Source organism: Megascapheus bottae, chromosome 28, assembly GCF_031878675.1.
Source record: "Megascapheus bottae isolate mThoBot1 chromosome 28, mThoBot2.hap1, whole genome shotgun sequence".
In the NCBI taxonomy this organism is placed as follows: Eukaryota; Metazoa; Chordata; class Mammalia; order Rodentia; family Geomyidae; genus Megascapheus; species Megascapheus bottae.
Window position 1 is genome coordinate 10,491,040 of NC_143536.1, and position 18,143 is coordinate 10,509,182.

An 18,143-nucleotide genomic window follows, 5' to 3' on the forward strand; every position below is an offset into this window, starting at 1 on the left:
CTGACGTTTGAAAGGATCTGGAGATAAAGGAAGGGATCCAAGGTTAGAGTGCCAGCCCAGCAAGCGTATGAGCCTGAGTCCAAACCCTGGGGCCACCAACAAGAATTAGCAACAACAGCTATGACCCCAGCTACTTGGGAGGCTGGGATCTGGAGAATGAGATTTGAAGCTAGCCAGGGCAGACTCATCACCAAGTAACCAACAAAACAAAAATAGTGCCTGAAGAGGAAATATGGCTCAAATGGTAGTGCACCAGTCTTGAGCAAAAAAGCTAAGCTAAAGCATGAAAGCAGAGTTTGAGTCTCAGTACTGGTGTGTGCACACATGTATACACACACACACACAACAACAATAATAATAATAATAATAATAATAATAATAATAATAATAATATGGCTTCGTTCAGATGTTTGCTGGACTCCACGCCCCTCAGAAGTGCATGCAGGCTAATCATTGCCTCTCGATTGCAACTCTCTGGACTTTCAGCATCACTTATGTGGTACAATTGAGGGCCCAGAAGCTCCAGCAGGAAGTTTGATTTGACCGTTGGCCCTGGAACATAAACCCAGGTCCTTTGTGTTCCCAGCACCTGGCAGCAAGAGGCAGCGAGATACTGGGCAGGAACTAGGGTGAACAAACAGGTTCCTTCCTGCCATTTTCCTCGATGGGTAGCCAGGCTTGTTGGAGAGTGCTCTGTGATCCTGGAGATCTGAGTGGGTCACTGGTTACCGTGACAACGTCGCTCTCCACTACATGCCTAGGAGACTCTGGGATCAGATCTGATCCCCTAAACTCAATTGCTGTGTGTCCATCCAGGTCTGATGCTGGTATGATCACGGTCAGTGCCTCTGGTGACTTTCAGGGTGATCCCTCTGCCCCCCCATCACACACACACACACACACACGCACGCACGCACGCACACACTCTGCCAACCTTGCCTGAAAGGTCAATAGCAGGTGATATTCTATACCTAAGACACTTTGTCTGCAGGATATGAGATCTAGTGGTTGAAACACAAATCCCCAGCTAGCCCAGGATTGGAGTTATCTTATGCCAATGCCTACAGAAAAATCTTCACAGAGCCAAAACTGCCATAGAGAAAAAAGGAGGAGAAGGGTACCTTAACCAGGTCTGCTCTTTGCTTCAATATCAACCCCAACACCATTTCTTTTCTCCTTTCTGTTGGCATTGGAGTTTGAAGTCAGGAAGTTCAACTGATGCTCTACCACTTAAACTATGCCTCCAGACCTGCTTTTTGCTGGCTGTTTTGAAGAAGGAGTCATGGCTGGGCTAACTTTGAACCATGACCTACTGGATCTCAGCTTCTTGAGTAGCTAGGATGGCAGGCATGAGCAATTGGCAATTGGCTCTTAAGATTTCTTTTTGTCAGTCACGGGACTTGAAATCAGGGCCTGCACACTTGTCCCTGAGCCTCTTTGTGCTCAAGATTAGCACTCTACCACCTGAGCCATGGTGCCACTCACGGGTACTTTTCTGCCCAAGCTGGTTTTGAACTATGATCCTCAGATCTCAGTTTCCTAACTAGCTAGGATTCCAGGCATGAGCTATCAGTGCTCCACTAAGATTTTATTATTAATATTGTTGTTGTTGTTATTGAGTTTTGAGTACCTGATGAAATTGGACTTAAGAGTTATAGTTTCAAGATTAAAAAAGGAGACATTTAAGTTGTGAAGTTCTTTCTCTCTCCTTCCTTCCTTCCTTCCTTCCTTCCTTCCTTCCTTCCTTCCTTCCTTCCTTCCTTCCTTCTCTCTTCCTTCTTGCTGTACTGGGGTTTAAATTCAGAGCCTCAAGCGTGCTGAGCAGCTTCTCTACAATGTGGGCCAGGCCTGCAGCCTCACTTCATTCTTTATTTTTTAGACTTTTCCTGACTGGGGCCTCAGGCCATCTTCTCCCTAACCCAGGTTCCATGTAGCAGAGTTCTCAGGCTTCTTTCAGCACTCCTACTGGTTCTTTTCATCTTTATTGTTTATTTCTTTTTATAATTTGTATGTGTTCTGTTTTTATCACAACCTGTATGTTCATAAATTTGTTCACAGAATAACAACTTAAATAAAACACAGTGACGTTGTTATTTCAGTCTGGTTTTTGTTTGCTTGTCTTGGCAGGTAGCCATGCTCTGTTTCAACAAAGTTAATTTACTTCAGTGTGTGTGTGTGTGTGTGTGTGTGTGTGTGTGTGTGTGTGTGTGTGTGTGTGTGTTTTCATACGTTAACACCTGTGAAAAAATGTAGCTTTCTTTGAGTTGAAGGAAATCTAGAAGATCCAGAATTGTGACTATAAGAAGTTTTAGAATTCAACAAATTGCTCAATATATGGTGTGCTTTCTTTCTTCTTATTATTTTTAGTAGCACTCCTGTAGAGCTTCAGGGCCTTGTGCTTGCTAGACAGATGCTCTAACCACTTGAGCCATACCACCAGACTTATTGCTTTTAGGAGTTTTTTGTTTATTTGTTTTGTCTTTGTTTTTTTGATCAAAATTCTTGTTGTTGCTGGTTGAAGGCTTGGATGGCAATTCACCTACCTCTGCTTCCTTAGTAGCTGGGCTTGCAGGCATGGATCTGCTACATTTTCTCTTTGTGGGACTCATCAAACTGACACACAGGGAAAATGTGTTACAGCTAAGTGATTCTGAGGAGGTTCTTTCAGTAAGTATAAAATACAAATTCTAGCTGGTGGCTCATCCTAGCTGAAGGAGGCTGGAGGATCATAGTTCAATGCTAGCCTAGGCTGAAAATTCTGGGGGACTCCATCTCCGATGAACCACTTAGAAGCCAGAAGTGGAGCTTTGGCTCAAGTGGTAGAGAACCAGTACTGAGCAAAAAAAAAAGAAAAAAAAAAAAGCTCAGAGACAGTGTCCAGGCCCTGAGCTCAAGCCCTGGTACTAGTGTGCACAAGAGCGCGCGCGCGCGCGCACACACACACACACACACACACACACACCCCTCTCCCAGATCTCTTGACTCACTAGGAATCCTGGAACACAAACTACTCTGTCTTCTAGTCTTAGATGCTGGCACAGCAGAGGGTGATAGAGGGAACAACAGGCTTTGGAAAAAGAGGGGTTTGGAAGCATCCAAGAAGCTAGGCACGTCAGCTAGGAAGGCAGGAAAAAATCAGAACGGGGTGTCAGGAGACACCAGCTTGCTCTTGCCAGCTTTATCCCTTGCCACAGGTTTCCCAACCCCCACTTCTGCACACCTAACCCACCACAGAGCAGCTCCCACCTCTGTAGCCTTCTCTCCGGTCACCACAATCTCTCTGAATCTTTGTGCCAGTTATTCACAGTATCACAGCACTGCCAAGCACAGCCGTCTAAGCTGGGCACTGAACAAGGCTGTCACATGTAGGTGGTAGAGAGACATCACAGATCTGTACCTATGATATCTGACAGATGGCGGTGAGGTATCTTAGGAGAGCTGACGTCATTTTTATCATCCTCGGTGAGAGTGTGTGTTAGGTATGGTGGGTAGAGTCAGAGTGTGTGTTAGGTATGGCGTGTTAGAGTGCCTGCCGTTGCCTCTGCATGGAATACCAGCCTGCTAATTTTTCAAGCCAGTTCCAGTTCCATCTTTCGTGTGTGTGTGTGTGTGTGTGTGTGTGTGTGTGTGTGTGTGTGTGTGTGTGTGTAGAGAAAGAGAATATTTGGATTGTGGGACTATTTGAGGGAATTGGTGGGGAGAGGAAGGAAAAGATAATGTTAAAGGGAGAACAATACTGAGATATGTTATACCGATGAATGAAGATGGAAAAACAAAACGCACTAGAAGTTGTTGGCTACGAGGAATGGCAGGGTGGAGAGAGGGAGAGTAAATGAGGGGTGGATCACATCAAACAATACTGTGTATACATATATGGGAAACTCCACCTAGAAAACCCTTTGGGCAATTAACATACTCGTAATGAATGACAGGCCAGGCACAAGTAGCTCTCCTCTAACCCTAGATACTCAGGAGGCTGAGATCTGAGGATCTTGGTTAGAGGCCAGCCTGAACAGAAAAAACTAAGAGACTCATACTTCCAGTCAACCAGCAAAGAACCCAAAGTGGAGGTGTGGCTCAAAGAATAGAGCACTTGTCCTGAACAAAAATATATATATATAAAACAAAACAAAACCCAAAGAGCTTAAGGCCCTGAATTTTAGCCCCAGTACCAACACACACACACACACACACACACACACACACACACACACACACACACACAGGAAAATATTTTCTTCTCCAGTGCAGAAAGACATCCTTAGCCACACCCTTAGCCCAGGTCTCCAGGGATTAATGGTTAACATCCATCAGCATTAATTGCTGAGGATGAGTCAGTAATGCCAGGTAAAGACAGGAAGCCTGGCTGAGAGGCTACAACAAAGCAATGCTCTTTTCCATGTTCCTCCATGAAATCAGGGCCTGGAGTAGAAGCTAATCTGGAGCAGCGCCTTCCCACCTCCCTGTCTGTCACCCACACTTAACACATTCGTGGCCTTAATGCCAGCAGCAGCTGAGAATTGAGTATCTGGCTAGCTTGAAATCATGTTTAATCTATTCCTAGGATGTCTTCCTGATTGTGGCCTGTGATGCTGAATTTCTACTTCCTGGACAGTTGTGAAGTTTGATTCATAAATCAATGCACTGGAGCACAACCTACTAAATCCATGTCAATAAAATTATTAAGTCCCTACCAGACCAGGTGTTATGCGGCATAAGCAAACAAGCCCAGGATGGTGAGTGGAAACAGAGGAGTGCCATACATGGAGAAACTGCAAGGTCCTTTATTGCACCCAGTGGTGGAGAGTGGCTACGGCCCAGCAAAGCCCAAAGGGAAAGTTAAGTGGGTTTGTTAAAGGCAGAAACTGTAAAATTTTGCATATGTTTAGTTAGTGTCTGAGAGATTAGGTACTGACCAGGTAAGACTTAGGCTACTTGGGGGGAAGCGGGGGGGGGGGGGGAGTGACGGTGGCTTATATCTCCTAATCTCCTGGTATCTCTTCTAAACAAAAGTTACAGTTAAAAGGTTCAAGATCTAGGTGGGTCCTGAAACAAGATATCCCCGTTTAACAGTTTGCTCCCAGAAGAGGGAGAGGGAGGTGTATTTATTCTTTAACTCTAGATTTTTCCCTTCTCTTGAAACTTTGACTTGCTGTAGAACTGGAGTCAGGAAAATGGTAGGTAATTCATTAGGGCTAGGTTAGGTATTTCAGTGACACAGATGAGATAGGGAAAACCAGACTTGTGTGATGGTGAAGGTTTGCTTGCAGGGTCAGTCCCCTGGGTCCAGAGCTCTTCTCACCAGCTGTGTCACCTCAGATCAGTTGCAACCCCAACTCTCTTCGAGCCTCAATTTACATAAGAATCCAAAAGATATTGCTGGGCCTGTTGGCTCATGCCTGTAATCCTAGCTACTCAGGGGGCTGAGATCTGAGGACCACGGTTCAAAACCAGCCTGGGCTCTAAAGACCTTGAGACTCTTATCTCCAATTAACCTCTAGGAAAAAAAAAAACAACAGGAAGTGGGGCTATAGCTCAAAGGTAGGGCAGTAGCCTTGAGCTGAAGAGCTCAAGGACAGCACCCAGGCCCAGAGTTCAAACCCCATCACACACACACACACACACACACACACACACACACACACACACACACACACAAAGAATCCAAAAGATAGGTTAAGACAACATGGATACAGACCTTTGCTGTATTTATGTTGATACATGTATATGTCTATATACATGTGATTATATGTATCCATCTATGACACACGTGGATATATCTATGTACATAAATACCCAGATGTAAGCGGAAGCTCAAGGCTGTAATCCCACTCAGGAGGCTGAGATCTGAGGATCATGGTTTGAAGCCAGCCTGGGTATGACCCCGGACGTGGCTCTGTGACTCGAGTGGTTGAAGAGCTCAGGGACAGCGCCTGGGCGCAGAATTCAAGCCCGACAGAAACAAACAAATCCCCTTAGACATATGCCTATCCGTGTCTATGCCATGTCTGTCTGTCTGAGGGTCTGTCTGTGCGTATCTATGCTCTGTATGTCTCTGTCTGAGGGTCTGTCTGTGCCCACCCGTGTGTTACTAGGATTTTGAATTTACGACCTGGTATTGGCTAGGCAGGAGCTCTGCCATTGGAGCCCCGCCCCTACCATCTGACCACGCCCCAGAGCACTAGCCACGCCCCCGGTCTCGGTGCCCCGCCCCTGACCGCTTCACCACGCCCCCAGCACCGGTGCCTGGTCGCTCAAGCCACGCCCTCTACCACCTGCGCCAGACCCCAGGGGCCTTTCCTGCTTACCTTCCAGGTAGAGGCTTTGCACTTCCACCTGGCCTGGCTCCGACCTCGCGCCTCCCATCTGTGCCTCCCCAGCAGCACAGGTTGGTTGGCAACGGATACGTTGGGTATTTTATTTTATTTTTTGGCTTTAGGAACTTCTATTTCATTGGGTAAGACAGGGGCAAGGGGGCTGAGGAAGGCCTGGGGCGGGGGCGCAGGGCGCATGGGGGTGGGGGCTCACTTCGGGGGTTCGGCAGCCAGCACGGGGAAGCAGCCCTCGAGGTGCCACTGCCGGTCCCTCAGGCGACGCACGGCCTGCATCTGCGGCTGGAAGGCGCCCCACTCGTTGCAGTGCCGGAAGTCCCCGGGCTCCAGCAGGTACTGGTATCCACGGTAGCCAGGGTACTGGTAGCCTACCCAGCTGCAGGGAGCGGAAGGAAGGACGGTGTAGAGGCAGCCAGGCTCTCCCACAAGGGCTCGTTTGCTTAGGGACATGAACCCACATCCCCGCCAACGGGGGGACAAAGATGGAATGACGATGGAGCTGTGAGGACCCATGTAGGGACCTGGGCAGAGCTCTGTGTCCCAACCAGCTTCCTGTGTACTTAGGGGCAGCTGGGTGGCCCCTGGGGAACACCCAGTCAGTGTCAGACCTGCCAGGTTTCAAGCCCTAGCTTTGCCACTGACCAGCTATGATCATCCAGGTAGCAGAGGGTGGGAGGAGGTGAGGAGGGAGGTGTGTTATTTCCTTCATTTCTTTGAAATGATTAGCACCTTACTGTGTGTTATCATCAAAGATTCATTGGAAGATCTTTCCAGGCCCATCTCGGACTCCCTGGTTAGCTTTCAAAGCCTGGGTTACATTTTGGCTTCCTCTTGGGAGCCTCTGTTTGTACCACCACACCCAGCTCAGGAAGCAAGGCCCCAAACTTTAGAGCAAGAAAAAGATCAAGGCCCTGAGGGTTTTACAGGACCGCATTCAGAATCTACAGGTGTAAATAGGAACCTGACTCTTGTCCAGAGAGCAGAGAGGGTCTCTGGCCTGGTTGTCTGGAGGTAGGAGGTGGGTAAAGTTGTAGCACCTGTCTGGTCCCTGTGTTTTCTTTTTGTGGAACATGGGTCATGGGGCCTCTTCATGGGAAATCTGAACTCCTAGGAGTTGAGGCAGCATGGGAGCTTTTTAGGTGAGTCTCATCTGCACATTGCACCACCACTGGAGGTGGTGAGACCCCAAGAGGGCTCCATAGCACATTGTTAGCAGAGTCAGTCACAGAAGTCCTTCTACTCATTCCTATCCCCTCTGGGGACTCCATTCCCTCAGGACGTGCATTCTACCTGCATTCACATGTCTGCTCTGACCCTGGCTTATGATTTCTTCTGTCCCATTCTGGCTGAGCACTAATCTACTGGCTTTGTCTTGTTTGTTTGTTTAGAAAACAACAACAACTGCAACTGGATTTGTTGATGTGACATTTGTCAGAGTCTGACTACTGCCCAGAAGCTTGAGGCTTTCTGGAGTCAAACCCTAGGAGTTCACTGGCCCTGGTGGGCTTGAGAGCCCCCAGCATCCTATTGAGGAGTAACAGGGACCTCGTGGGGGGAAGAGGGAGGAGGAAGAGGAGGATACTTACGTTCCGCTGGACACCCTCACACTGCCCACACGGTCACAGAAGCCGTACACCCAGAGGCTGGGCACATCGTCCTCATGGACTTCCATGGTATTGCCCTTGAAGTTGTCCCTCTCGAACAGGCAGATTCTGTGCTCATGGGGGTCCTGGGGGGAGCACAGGGCTGGTCAGGCACAGGGAACGTGGGAGGAGCAGGGAGGAGGGATGCAGAGGGGCTTCTGGGAACAAAGTGGGGAGGGGCTGTGTTCTGAATCTGCACCAACCACTAGGGGACTCTTACCCAATCATGGAGTTATGCAGGTAGATGGATGCAGGCCCTACTGTCACTGAGCTCGATTTGCAGTGAGCACTAAGTGTTCAGATGCATTTTTATTACTGTTCCGATGGTGATGGTCAAGGCCACAGAGGCTCAGAGAGGGTTGCACTTGTTTGTTGACAACACACAGTGAGCAAAAGGCAGAAACTTTCACAGACATAGGTCATTCCTAGGTCTTTTCAATTTTCCTGTACTGGGGCTTAAACTCAGGGCCTTGGAGATTGAGTAGGAGAATGCAAAGTGGAGAAAGGAGTGTGTGGAGGGGGGAGGTGTGTGTGTGTGTGTGTGTGTGTGTGTGTGTGTGTGTATGTGTGTGTGTGTGTGTGTGTAGTAGGAAAGGACTGAGCAGAAGAGAAGACGCAGAGGCAAAGTCTGGAAATGGTGTGAGGTAGAGATTGAGGGTGTGGCAAACTTTGAGCCAGGTTGTATAAAATGCTCTTGATGAGGCTGGCAGCTCCTTGGTAACAGGTGATAAAAATATACTTACAGCTGGGACAGTCTTGAGGGCCTCATGTGGCTTTAGTCATGGTTCCCTGCTGCTGGTGGGGTGGAGACCAGACTCTTTACCATGTTCTAGGAGGCCCTGCATGGGTTGGCTTCTATGGGTGGATACCCCTTCCTGTTTATTCTGACCTTCCTCCCTCTGCTCAGACCCGAAGGCCTTTCTCCTGGCTCTTCTCTAGGCCTTCTGGTTTCCTAGCCTTCAGAAGCTGGGGGCCCTGCCCTTCCTCCAAGGCTGTATGGTTAGAGGTTGATTTTTGTGCTTAGGATCTGAATTCGTGCTGCGAATCTGTCTGTGGGCAGGGGCTGTATCTGGCCCAACACAGCTGCTGCTGTCCCTGAGACTTTTTTTTTTAACTCAAGGCTGGCTCTCTACCACTTGAGCCACAGCTTAACTTCCAGCTTTTGGGGCGATTCATTGGAAATAAGAGTCTCACAGACTTCCTGCCTAGTCTGGCTTCAAACCATGACCTTCCAATCTCAGCTTCCTGAATTGCTAGGATTACAGGTGTGAGCCACAGGTGCCTGACTCAGGCCAGGTTCTTTATGGAAAGATTCCCCTGCCCCCAACTTTGATACCTGGAGATGGGGCTAGAACCCAGCAAGGAGAGGGAGGGAGCTGTTAAGAAAGGACAATGGAGGTCCAGGACCAGCCAGGAACAAGGAGATGGACAGGAGGGACCAGAACACTGGACCCAGCCCTGGCTGCATGGAGACTAGCTGGAGTGGAACTTGTGTGGCAAAGACAGGGACCCCGGTCCAGTCCCAGAGGTGAATTGATCTGGGGAAAGGCCGTCCTCCTGGAATATTTCATCATATGAGCGGAGAACTGGGCACCACATGGGCTGGCATTGGCAAGTAAGATGGGGTTGGTGGTGTGACTCATCACCGCTTAGAACTGTGGGAAAACTGCAAATTAAGAGATGGAGATATCTCTACTTAATTCCACTCAAGTCTCTGCCTGCCCACTTAGTTAAATATTATGGGGCTGATTCACTTTGTCCTGCCATTAGCAGAATGTTCCATCTGCCTTGCACAATTTCAACTGGGTGATAGGTGTTTTGAAATTGAGGCTGAACGCTGGGACTTATGCCTGTAATCCTAGCCACTCAGGAGGCTGAGATCTGAGGATTGAGGTTCAAAGCCAGCGTAGGGGGAAAAAAAAGCTGGATGTGGAGCTGCAGCTCAAGTGATAGAGTGCTAACCGAGAAGGAGAAGGATAAAGAGAAGGAGAAGGAGAAGGAGAAGGAGAAGGAGAAGGAGAGGAAGAGGAAGAAGAAGAAGAAGAAGAAGAAGAAGAAGAAGAAGAAGAAGAAGAAGAAGAAGAAGAAGAAGAAGAAGAAGAAAGCTCAGGGACAGAGCCTAGACCCTGAGTTCAAGTCCCAATACGGGGAAAAAAAAAGCATTGAAATTTTGAAAAACCCCAAAAGAGTGAAAAAATTCAACATCCTTCAAAGTAATAGGAGGAACGCGCTCTTCTTGCTAGGTCTAATAATGAGAAGTTCAATTCCAACCTCCTGTCTTTGTGCTTCTGTTTGTCCTGCCTTCACAGTTCTGGGTGGATGACCAGCAGGAACTGTCTCCCTCAGCGCCCCGCCCACCGCAGGCCACGCCCCTCGGAGCCCCGCCCACTCACCATCCTGATTGGACGGAAGGACATGAGCCGGTCACTGCGGTAGCTGCTGGACCACGTGTCCCAGCGCGGGTACTCGCCCTTCTCCAGGACGAACATTTCCCCGCGGAAGTTGGACTGCTCGAAGGCCACCCAGCTGGAAGGACAAGGGCCACGGGGAAGGCTGTGAGCAGATCCCCAGCCCTTCCACTTCCTACCTGCCCTGACCCAGCGGCCCTGGCCCAGGCCCCTGAGCGGATTTGACTCTGTGCTGTGCCCTTCGCCTGCTGTGTGACCACTGGCAGTGGCTGCATGGGATCACAGGTACGAGTTTCCTAAGCAGGCTGCTTCTCCAAATGTAAGATTCACGAACGTTTTCACGTCGTATAAGCATTGTGGCAGAACTGGGGCTTGAACTCAGAGCCTCATGCTTCCTGCTCCCGTACATGCCTGGATTACTGTCTGACTACTTCATGCATCCCCACATCACTGAGGTGACAGGTGTGTGTCAGGGCATCCAGCCTCCTTTGTGAGGGCTAATTAGACATCTGAAGTTTAATGAGGGATTGGGAATGCTTTCCCAGTGCCACCTGGCTAAGGTGGGAGAGTGAATTTGTGTTTGGGGGTCCTGAGAATCTGGGGGGAGGTGATTTTCATACCATGATGAAGAAGGCCAACGAAGGGAACAAGAGAGGAGTGTCATCTCCCCCAAGGGCTGCTGGGATCATGTTCCCCTTGGAAAGATGGGCAAGGAGGGGACATTGGCATGATTGGAGGAACAGCGCATCCCAGGAGAGTCAAGTCTGGGGGAATGAGCCAGCCTCATTGGGTGATGGAATTGAAGGTGTGGATGTACCCTTCCAGAGTGGATCCAAGCCACATTTGCTTGGCCTGGCCTGGAGTAGAAGAGAAAAGAACGTGACAAACAGTAGATACATGCATGGATGGATGAGTGAGTGAATGGATGGACGGATGGATGAGTGGATGAATATATAGATGGATGAATGGATAGATAGCTAGATAGCTAGATGAATGGATAGATAGATAGGTAGGTAGATAGGTAGATAGATGCATGCATGGATAGGTAGGTGAATATAAGGGAGGGAGGGAGGAAGAAGGAAGGAAGGAGGGAAGGAAGGAAGGAAGGAAGGAAAAAAGAAAGACCAAGCACAGAAACAAGCCGACCTGAGTTCTAATTCCCTTATTCGCTGAATTTCTGGGCGCACTCAGGCTCATCAGGAGATTGGAGGTCTTGAAGCAGAGAGTGCAGATACAGGATTCAGCATAGAGGAAGCCCAGTAAATATTATGACATATGCGTAGAAAAGGCTGGAGTGCCTGCAAGTCTGAGCTTATGGGGAGACAGAGTGGAGAGACCCTGCACCAGCTCTGTCCCCTCACCAACCCCGTCATCTTCTTCACCAGTCCTAGCCAGCACCTCCACAGGGGTTAGGCCATCTGTGGTCACTGGGAGGTGTCAGATGTGTGGGTGACATCTCCAGGTTTCAGACAGGCAGCCTCTCCCTGCACCCTCTGCCTTCCTCCTCAGCATCGTTATTTATGCCCCATCCTTGTTAGTCCCCGCCTCCCCCAGCCCCTGGACTCCAGGCCATTTCTGTCCTCTAGGCTGAGGGTGGGGGGAGTCGTGGGGAGGCCTGGCCTAAGGCAGAGCCCATCTGCATGTGTGCTGGAGGACAAATATTCCCCATTTGAGTCACCCACATCTAAACCAGCCTGCAGCCCCAAGCTGCCCACATCCGGCTCTTTCTTTTCCCAGCAGGGCTTGGGGAAAGGGGTGTGCCGGGCCAGCGTGGACTGTGTCTGGTGCAGAATGGCTACAGGAGGTACAGCGGTCCCCAGGCTGACTGTGGGGCCAAACCACCACAAGAGTTGTGGGAGCTGCCTCCCCCAAGGCACCTGTCGTACTTAGACATCCAGAAAGGGCCAGGCCTGCTGTGAGTCACCTCTGGGCAGCCTCAGAGGAAGCCTGTGGGGACAGGGGCGGGAGGGGGAGGAGGCATGGTATTCTCTATTTCAGAGACTGCAGGAGGCACCTCTGGGGTCTGTCCTGATGGGGACCCGAGTTTTCTGTGTAGCAGACAGTGTTGGGATGGCTGGAATTCAGGCTGGCCAGGCTTAGGGGCTTTGGGTGAGGAATAAGGAGTCAAGGGGCCAGTGTAGGTCTTGCCCTGGGGTAGACTGGGTGCCTTGACCTCAGCCAGACAGCCTCTAGGTATGGGGGACTGCGATTCCCTCTTCCCATGAGAGCCAGAGTCTCGGGAAGAGTCAAGGTGGGGGGATGCAGGGAAGGGAGTTAGTCCATGCCAGCCCAGCAGCTGCATGGCCAGTGTTTGCAGCCTCAGTTTCCAGCCCTTTCTCTCTTTCTCTGTCATCTCTGTTTCTCTGTCAGTGCCAGTCCTTGAACTCAGGGCTTGGGCACCGTCCCTAAGCTTGTTTCGCTTTTGTTTTTGTTTCCCCAACAAGGGTGGTGCTCTACCACTTGAAGCACAGCTCCTGACTTTTTGCTGGTTCATTGGAGATCAGAGTCTCATCATGGCATTTCCATCCCCAGGTTGGCTTTGAACCTTTGGTCCTCAGATGTCAGCCTCTGGGTAGCTGGGGTGACAGGTGGGAGCTGTGGTGTCCAGTCCCTGTGTCTAACCTTCAGCAGGACAACTCTCCCCTGCCCTCACAGGGGCCCTGCATGCAGGGACCAGGCACACAGGAGGTGCTGGCATGTGGGGATGATTGCCGATGAGGATGATAATGAGCACCATTATCGGAGGTACTGAGCCTCTCTCCCCCTCCCCTCTAACCCCTTTCCCATACTCACGGTCCTGAGAGGACGATGAGACTCCGAACTCGGTCAAAGCCCCGATCCCCCAGATTCAGGCACTCCCCAGAGAATTCCACCCGGCGACCCTGGAAGTTCTCTTGCTCAAAGACCAGCAGCTGCAGGAGAGAAGCCCCCATATCCGGGGTGGGGGGACAGACTGTACGACCTGGCCTCCCACCCAAAATGCCAAACCAAGCCTGTCCTGTGGCCGTGAAGCCCCTAAGAACCTGGGTGAGGTAAATGAAGATCTGCTCCCCACTCCCTCATGAGAAATGGTAGGACAGGGTGGGGGGGTGTCCCTTTCAGATTCTGCTCTGTGTCGATTCTCCCAGCTGAATGCACTCTCTCCATTGTTACTCCAGCTTGGAGCATCCATCACCAAGTTGTTCTCTAGGCTAAGTGTCAGTGGCACCTCATGTGTCACCTCCGCTTGGAAAATTTCCAGGATTGCTCCTCCTCCACCTCTGGTGTGGTGGCTTGATTAAGTCTTTCCCTACGCCAAGTCAGTCAGATGACAACACTGTGATCTCCACAGCTGGGCTTCTCTCTCTCTCTCTCTCTCTCTCTCTCTCTCTCTCTCTCTCTCTCTCTCTCTCTCTTTCCTCTCTCTCTCTTTCTCTCTCCCTCCCTCCCTCCCTCCTCTCTCTCTCTTTCTCTCTCTCTCTTTCTCTCTCTCTCTCTCCTTCTCTCTCTCCCTCCCTCCCTCCCTCCCTCTTCTCTCTCTCTCTTTCTCTCTCTCTTTCTCTCTCTCTCCCTCCCTCCCTCCTCTCTCTCTGTCTCTCTCTCTTTCTCTCTCTCCCTCCCTCCCTCCCTCCTCTCTCTCTCTTTCTCTCTCTCCCTTCTTCCCTCCCTCCTCTCTCTCTCTTTCTCTCTCTCTCTTTCTCTCTCTCTCTTTCTCTCTCTCTCTCCTCCTTCCCTCCCTCCTCTCTCTCTCTTTCTCTCTCTCTCCTCTCTCTCTCTTTCTCTCTCTCTCTTTTTCTCTCTCCCTTCCTCCCTCCCACCTCTCTCTCTCTCTCTCTCTCTCTCTCTCTCTCTCTCTCTCTCTCTCTCTGACCCCCTCCCTCCAAAGATGACTCCTGTGCAGACCCTGAGCTAATCTTCTCTGTCTGCTCCCGAGCCCCTCCACTCCAACACAGGGAGAGCTCAGAACTGGGCTTGGCATTTGGGTTCTGTATCTGCTTTTGTCCCATATGGGGGACACATTGCTGCTCAGTGAGTGGGACACCTGCCTCCCTTCTGGGGAGCTCTGATTTCAGAGCTGTGGGAGGAGGCTTCTCCTCCACCCCTCAGGCCCACTGGAGAGAAGCTCCTGCCAGAGCCCCAGCAACAGGAGGAAGACCATCCTGGCCAAGCAGGGCCCTGTGGCACACACCTGCAGTCCCAGCTGCTCAAGCAGGAAGTGCAAGCACGAGGGTCACTTGAGCCTAGAAGTTGGAGGCTAGACTGGGTGAGTTAACAAGAGTCCATCAAACAAAAACAGGCTGGGGTCTTGACTCAAAGGGTCATGCCTGGTGTCCTTTCAGACTCAAGAGATTTTCAGAAGTTTCTGGGTCTACCTGCTCCTTCCCCCACCCCACCCCTTTTTTTTTAAAGTGTGTGTGCGTGCGTGTTAGTGTTGGGGCTTGAATTCAAGCTCTAAAAGCTGTCCTGGAGCTTTATTTTACTCAAAGCTGATACTTGACCATTAAGCCACAGCTCCACTTCTGGCTTTTTGGTGGCTAATTAGAGATAAGAGTCTCACAGAGCTGGGGACTGGTGGCTGATGCCTATAATTCAAGCTCTTCAGGAGGCTGAGATCTAAGAATCATGGTTCAAAGCTAGCTTGGGCAAGTCCACAGAAGTGGTGCTGTGGATAGGGTGGTAGCCTTGAGCTGAAACGCTCAGGGACAGCACCCAGAGTTCAAGCCCTACAACCACGACCAACAAAAAAAATACAAGCTGGTGCCAATGTCTCATACCTGTAGTCCTAGATACTCAGAAGGCTGAGATCTGAGGTTTGCGGTTCAGAGCCAGCCTGGACACAAAAGTCTATAAGACTCTTATCTCCAATTAATCACCAGAAAACCAGAAGTGGTATTGTGGCTCAAATAGAGCGCTAGCATTGAGCTGAAGAGCTCAGGGACAATGCCCGGGCCCAGAGTTCAAGCCCCACTGATGAAAGAAAGGAAGGAAGGAAGGAAGGAAGGAAGGAAGGAAGGAAGAAAGAAAGAAAGAAAGAAAGAAAGAAAGAAAAGAAAGAAAGTCCACAGGACTCTCATCTCCAATTAACCACCAGGAAAAAAATTGGGAGGGGGTAGGGGGAGGGAAATGGGGACAAAAACATGAGAAGGGGGTATCAATGTGTAGAAGTAAGGCACCTACTACCTGACGAATGTAATTGTAACCCCTCTGTACATTATCCTGACCAAAAACAAAACAAAACAAAACTGGAAGAAGCACTATGGCTCAAGTAGTAGAACACTAGCTTTGAACTAAAAAGCTCAGGGACAGAGCCAAGGCCCTGAGTTCAAGCCCTACCCCCATCTTCCCCATAAAAAATGTCTCACAGGCTTTCCTGCCCAGAGCTGGCTTTGAAACTTGATCCTCAGGTCTCAGCCTCCAGAGTAGCTAGTGTTACAGGCGTGAGCGCAAGTACCCAGCTCCGCCTGCTCCTCTGCCCCTTTGCCTTGAGTGTTCTTGGGTTTGGGCACTCAGTGTGTCCACACTGGTTGGGCTACACATCTGTCTAAGAAGGACGAGGCCAAGGAGAAGAAAAAAAGGGGTGGGGGAAGGTTGGAGGATGGAGAAAGACAGGAGGAAAGAAGGTGGCTCACAGACCCATAACCCAAGCTACTCAGGAGGCAGAGGTCAAAAGGATCATGGTTTGAGGCCAGGCAGAGCTCACACACACACACACACACACACACACACACACACACACACAGTAGTGAGACCTCATTGTCAATCAACAAACCTGTGCTGATGGTCACATCTAGAGTTCCAGATAGAGAGACGTAAGCAGGAGGATCAAGATCCAGTTTTAAAAAACGGTGGGTGGTGGGTAAAGACTAAGAACTAAACTCCTTTTGCCTAGAAAGGATGAGATCCTGGGTTCAAAACTCCAATACAACCAGGAAGAGGGAGGAAAAGGAAAAAGGTACAGGAGAAGGAAGAGAAGAGGAATGGAGAAGGGGAGGAGGAGGAGGAGTAGAAGAGGAAGGGGAAGGGGAAGAGGAGGAGGAAGAGATGGTAGACAAAGGGGAAGAGGAGGGAAAGGGGGAGGAGGAGGGAAAAGGAGAGAAGGAGGAAGGGGAGGAGGAAGAGAAAGAGAAGAAGAGGAGGAGGAGAAGGAGGAGACAAGTGGGAGGAGGCAGAGGACTTACCACCCAGCCGCCCAGCTCCTTACCCTGTAGCTCCCAGGAGGCAGGTCTCCCACTTTGGCGCTGGGCATGGGCACAGATGCGGGGACGAGGGCAGGACCAGGGCCCAGGGCTGGTCCGGTGGGTGGTGCTCCCTTCCCCTTGCCCTCGGGCCCTGGGTTGACTGTTGTCGTGGTAGCCGAGGTCTTGGCAGCCTGAGACATGTCTCCTGCGGCAGCAGAAGTCAGTCACAAGCCCGTGGTTTGGGTGATTTCCTGAGTGGCCACTCCACGTGGCCTCCTCTCCTTCCTCACCAGTGTTTTCAAGTCTTTTTCCCAAACTCACATCTTGAAATGCGCTGTCCCATTCCTGACCCCTAGACAAAGGCCTCCTATGTGGTGGGAGGTCCCCCAGTTCAGATGACCTGTCTTCCTCCAGGCCTTATCTGTTCCTCCCACAGCCACAGCCTTCCCTCCCCGCTGGCTCTGACCCACCTCCCTTCACCAGGCTGTTTGTCTGTGGGGTCCTGACCCTGTGGGGGAGCAGGGGACATGACCCCCACCCCTCTGATCAATCTGAGGTCCAGAATGACTGGAGGGTGCCCTGCCTATAGCTTGACCCCAGAATCTGGGCTAGTCACACTGTGCTGGGTACTTAGATTTAGTTCCCCATGGAAAGCTGCACCATGGGGCAAGGGCTGTGCCCTTGCGAGCACTGGGTGGAGAGGACCTTGGTCAGTTCTGGTGGTTCCTGAGGCCTTGGGCAAATGGTGTGTGTGTGTGTGTGTGTGTGTGTGTGTGTGTGTGTGTGTGTGTGTGTGTGTGTAATACCTTCACCGCCTCCAACCCGGGGCAGAAAGTGCTCCTTTGACCTTTGCAGATACTGGAGGGCCCCCAATCCCCCCACAGCACCCCAGCAGCCTAACACCTCTGGCCCTACAGCTTCCCAAATCTCTGTCTAGTTGGAGAGCCTGTGCATTTCCCTGTGGAAATGCTCTTCCATCTGGGTCACACCTGAGCTTCCCGCCCCCTGCCCACCTCCACTTTGGAGCCCCTGGGCCCCACGCTTTCCTGAATCTTCTCATCCTTGCCTTTGCCATTTATTCATTTTTATTCTGTTTCCATCTCTTGATTGTGGTGGCTCCCTCACTGCTTTATGTTGTCTGTACTTTCTGCCCTCCCCGACCTGTCCCCTGTCTGTCTGTCTGTCTGTCTGTCTATCCATTCATCAGTCTGTCTGCTTTTCTCTCTCCCTTCCCTTCCCTCAGCTCTCAGCCATACAGCAGCCCCCCACCCCCACTCACACGTACCTTTGGACTTGGGGCTTCCCACTGGAGGACAGGTGAGTGCTGTGAGTCCCCAGGGACCGACCCCCCATTTTATAAGCTGGCAGGCACCAGGCCCTCTCATGGGTGGCACAAAGAGGGAGCTGGCTCAGCAGCCCACAGGGAGGCCCTGGGCCCCAGCCCTGCCCCACTACTGCACAGAGCAGCTATTTCCATTGTGAGCCCTGGACCTCACAGCAAAGCCTGGTCCATAGCCTTTCACACACTCCCCCCCCCCCCTCGCTCTGCACACTCCTCTCCATAACCTCAGCTGCTCAGGCCCAGGCCCAGGGAGAAGAGGC

The 18,143-nt window shown here is 50.9% G+C and overlaps 1 protein-coding gene across 1 annotated transcript; it reads right to left on the minus strand.

Moving 5' to 3' along the window:
* Positions 1–6,460: 6,460 nt before the first annotated feature.
* Crybb1 (crystallin beta B1) lies at positions 6,461–16,741 on the minus strand. Its single transcript, XM_090320022.1, has 5 exons — positions 16,565–16,741; positions 13,177–13,295; positions 10,369–10,501; positions 7,919–8,061; positions 6,461–6,708 (listed from the first exon to the last, which is right to left on the minus strand). Exons 1-5 carry the CDS (start codon positions 16,739–16,741, stop codon positions 6,525–6,527), a joined length of 756 nt encoding a protein of 251 aa, XP_090176148.1. The 3' UTR covers positions 6,461–6,524.
* Positions 16,742–18,143: the final 1,402 nt, after the last annotated feature.

Bases quoted from the DNA above. Each gene is read 5' to 3' on its own strand.
- Crybb1 (XM_090320022.1), bottom strand. From the start codon at position 16,741: ATGTCTCAGGCTGCCAAGACCTCGGCTACCACGACAACAGTCAACCCA. The intron at 10,502-13,176 runs GTGAGTATGGGA...TTGTCCTTCCAG, and splicing joins CTCATCGTCCTCTCAGGACC to CTGGGTGGCCTTCGAGCAGT. The intron at 6,709-7,918 runs GTAAGTATCCTC...CGCTCCCTGCAG, and splicing joins GTGAGGGTGTCCAGCGGAAC to CTGGGTAGGCTACCAGTACC.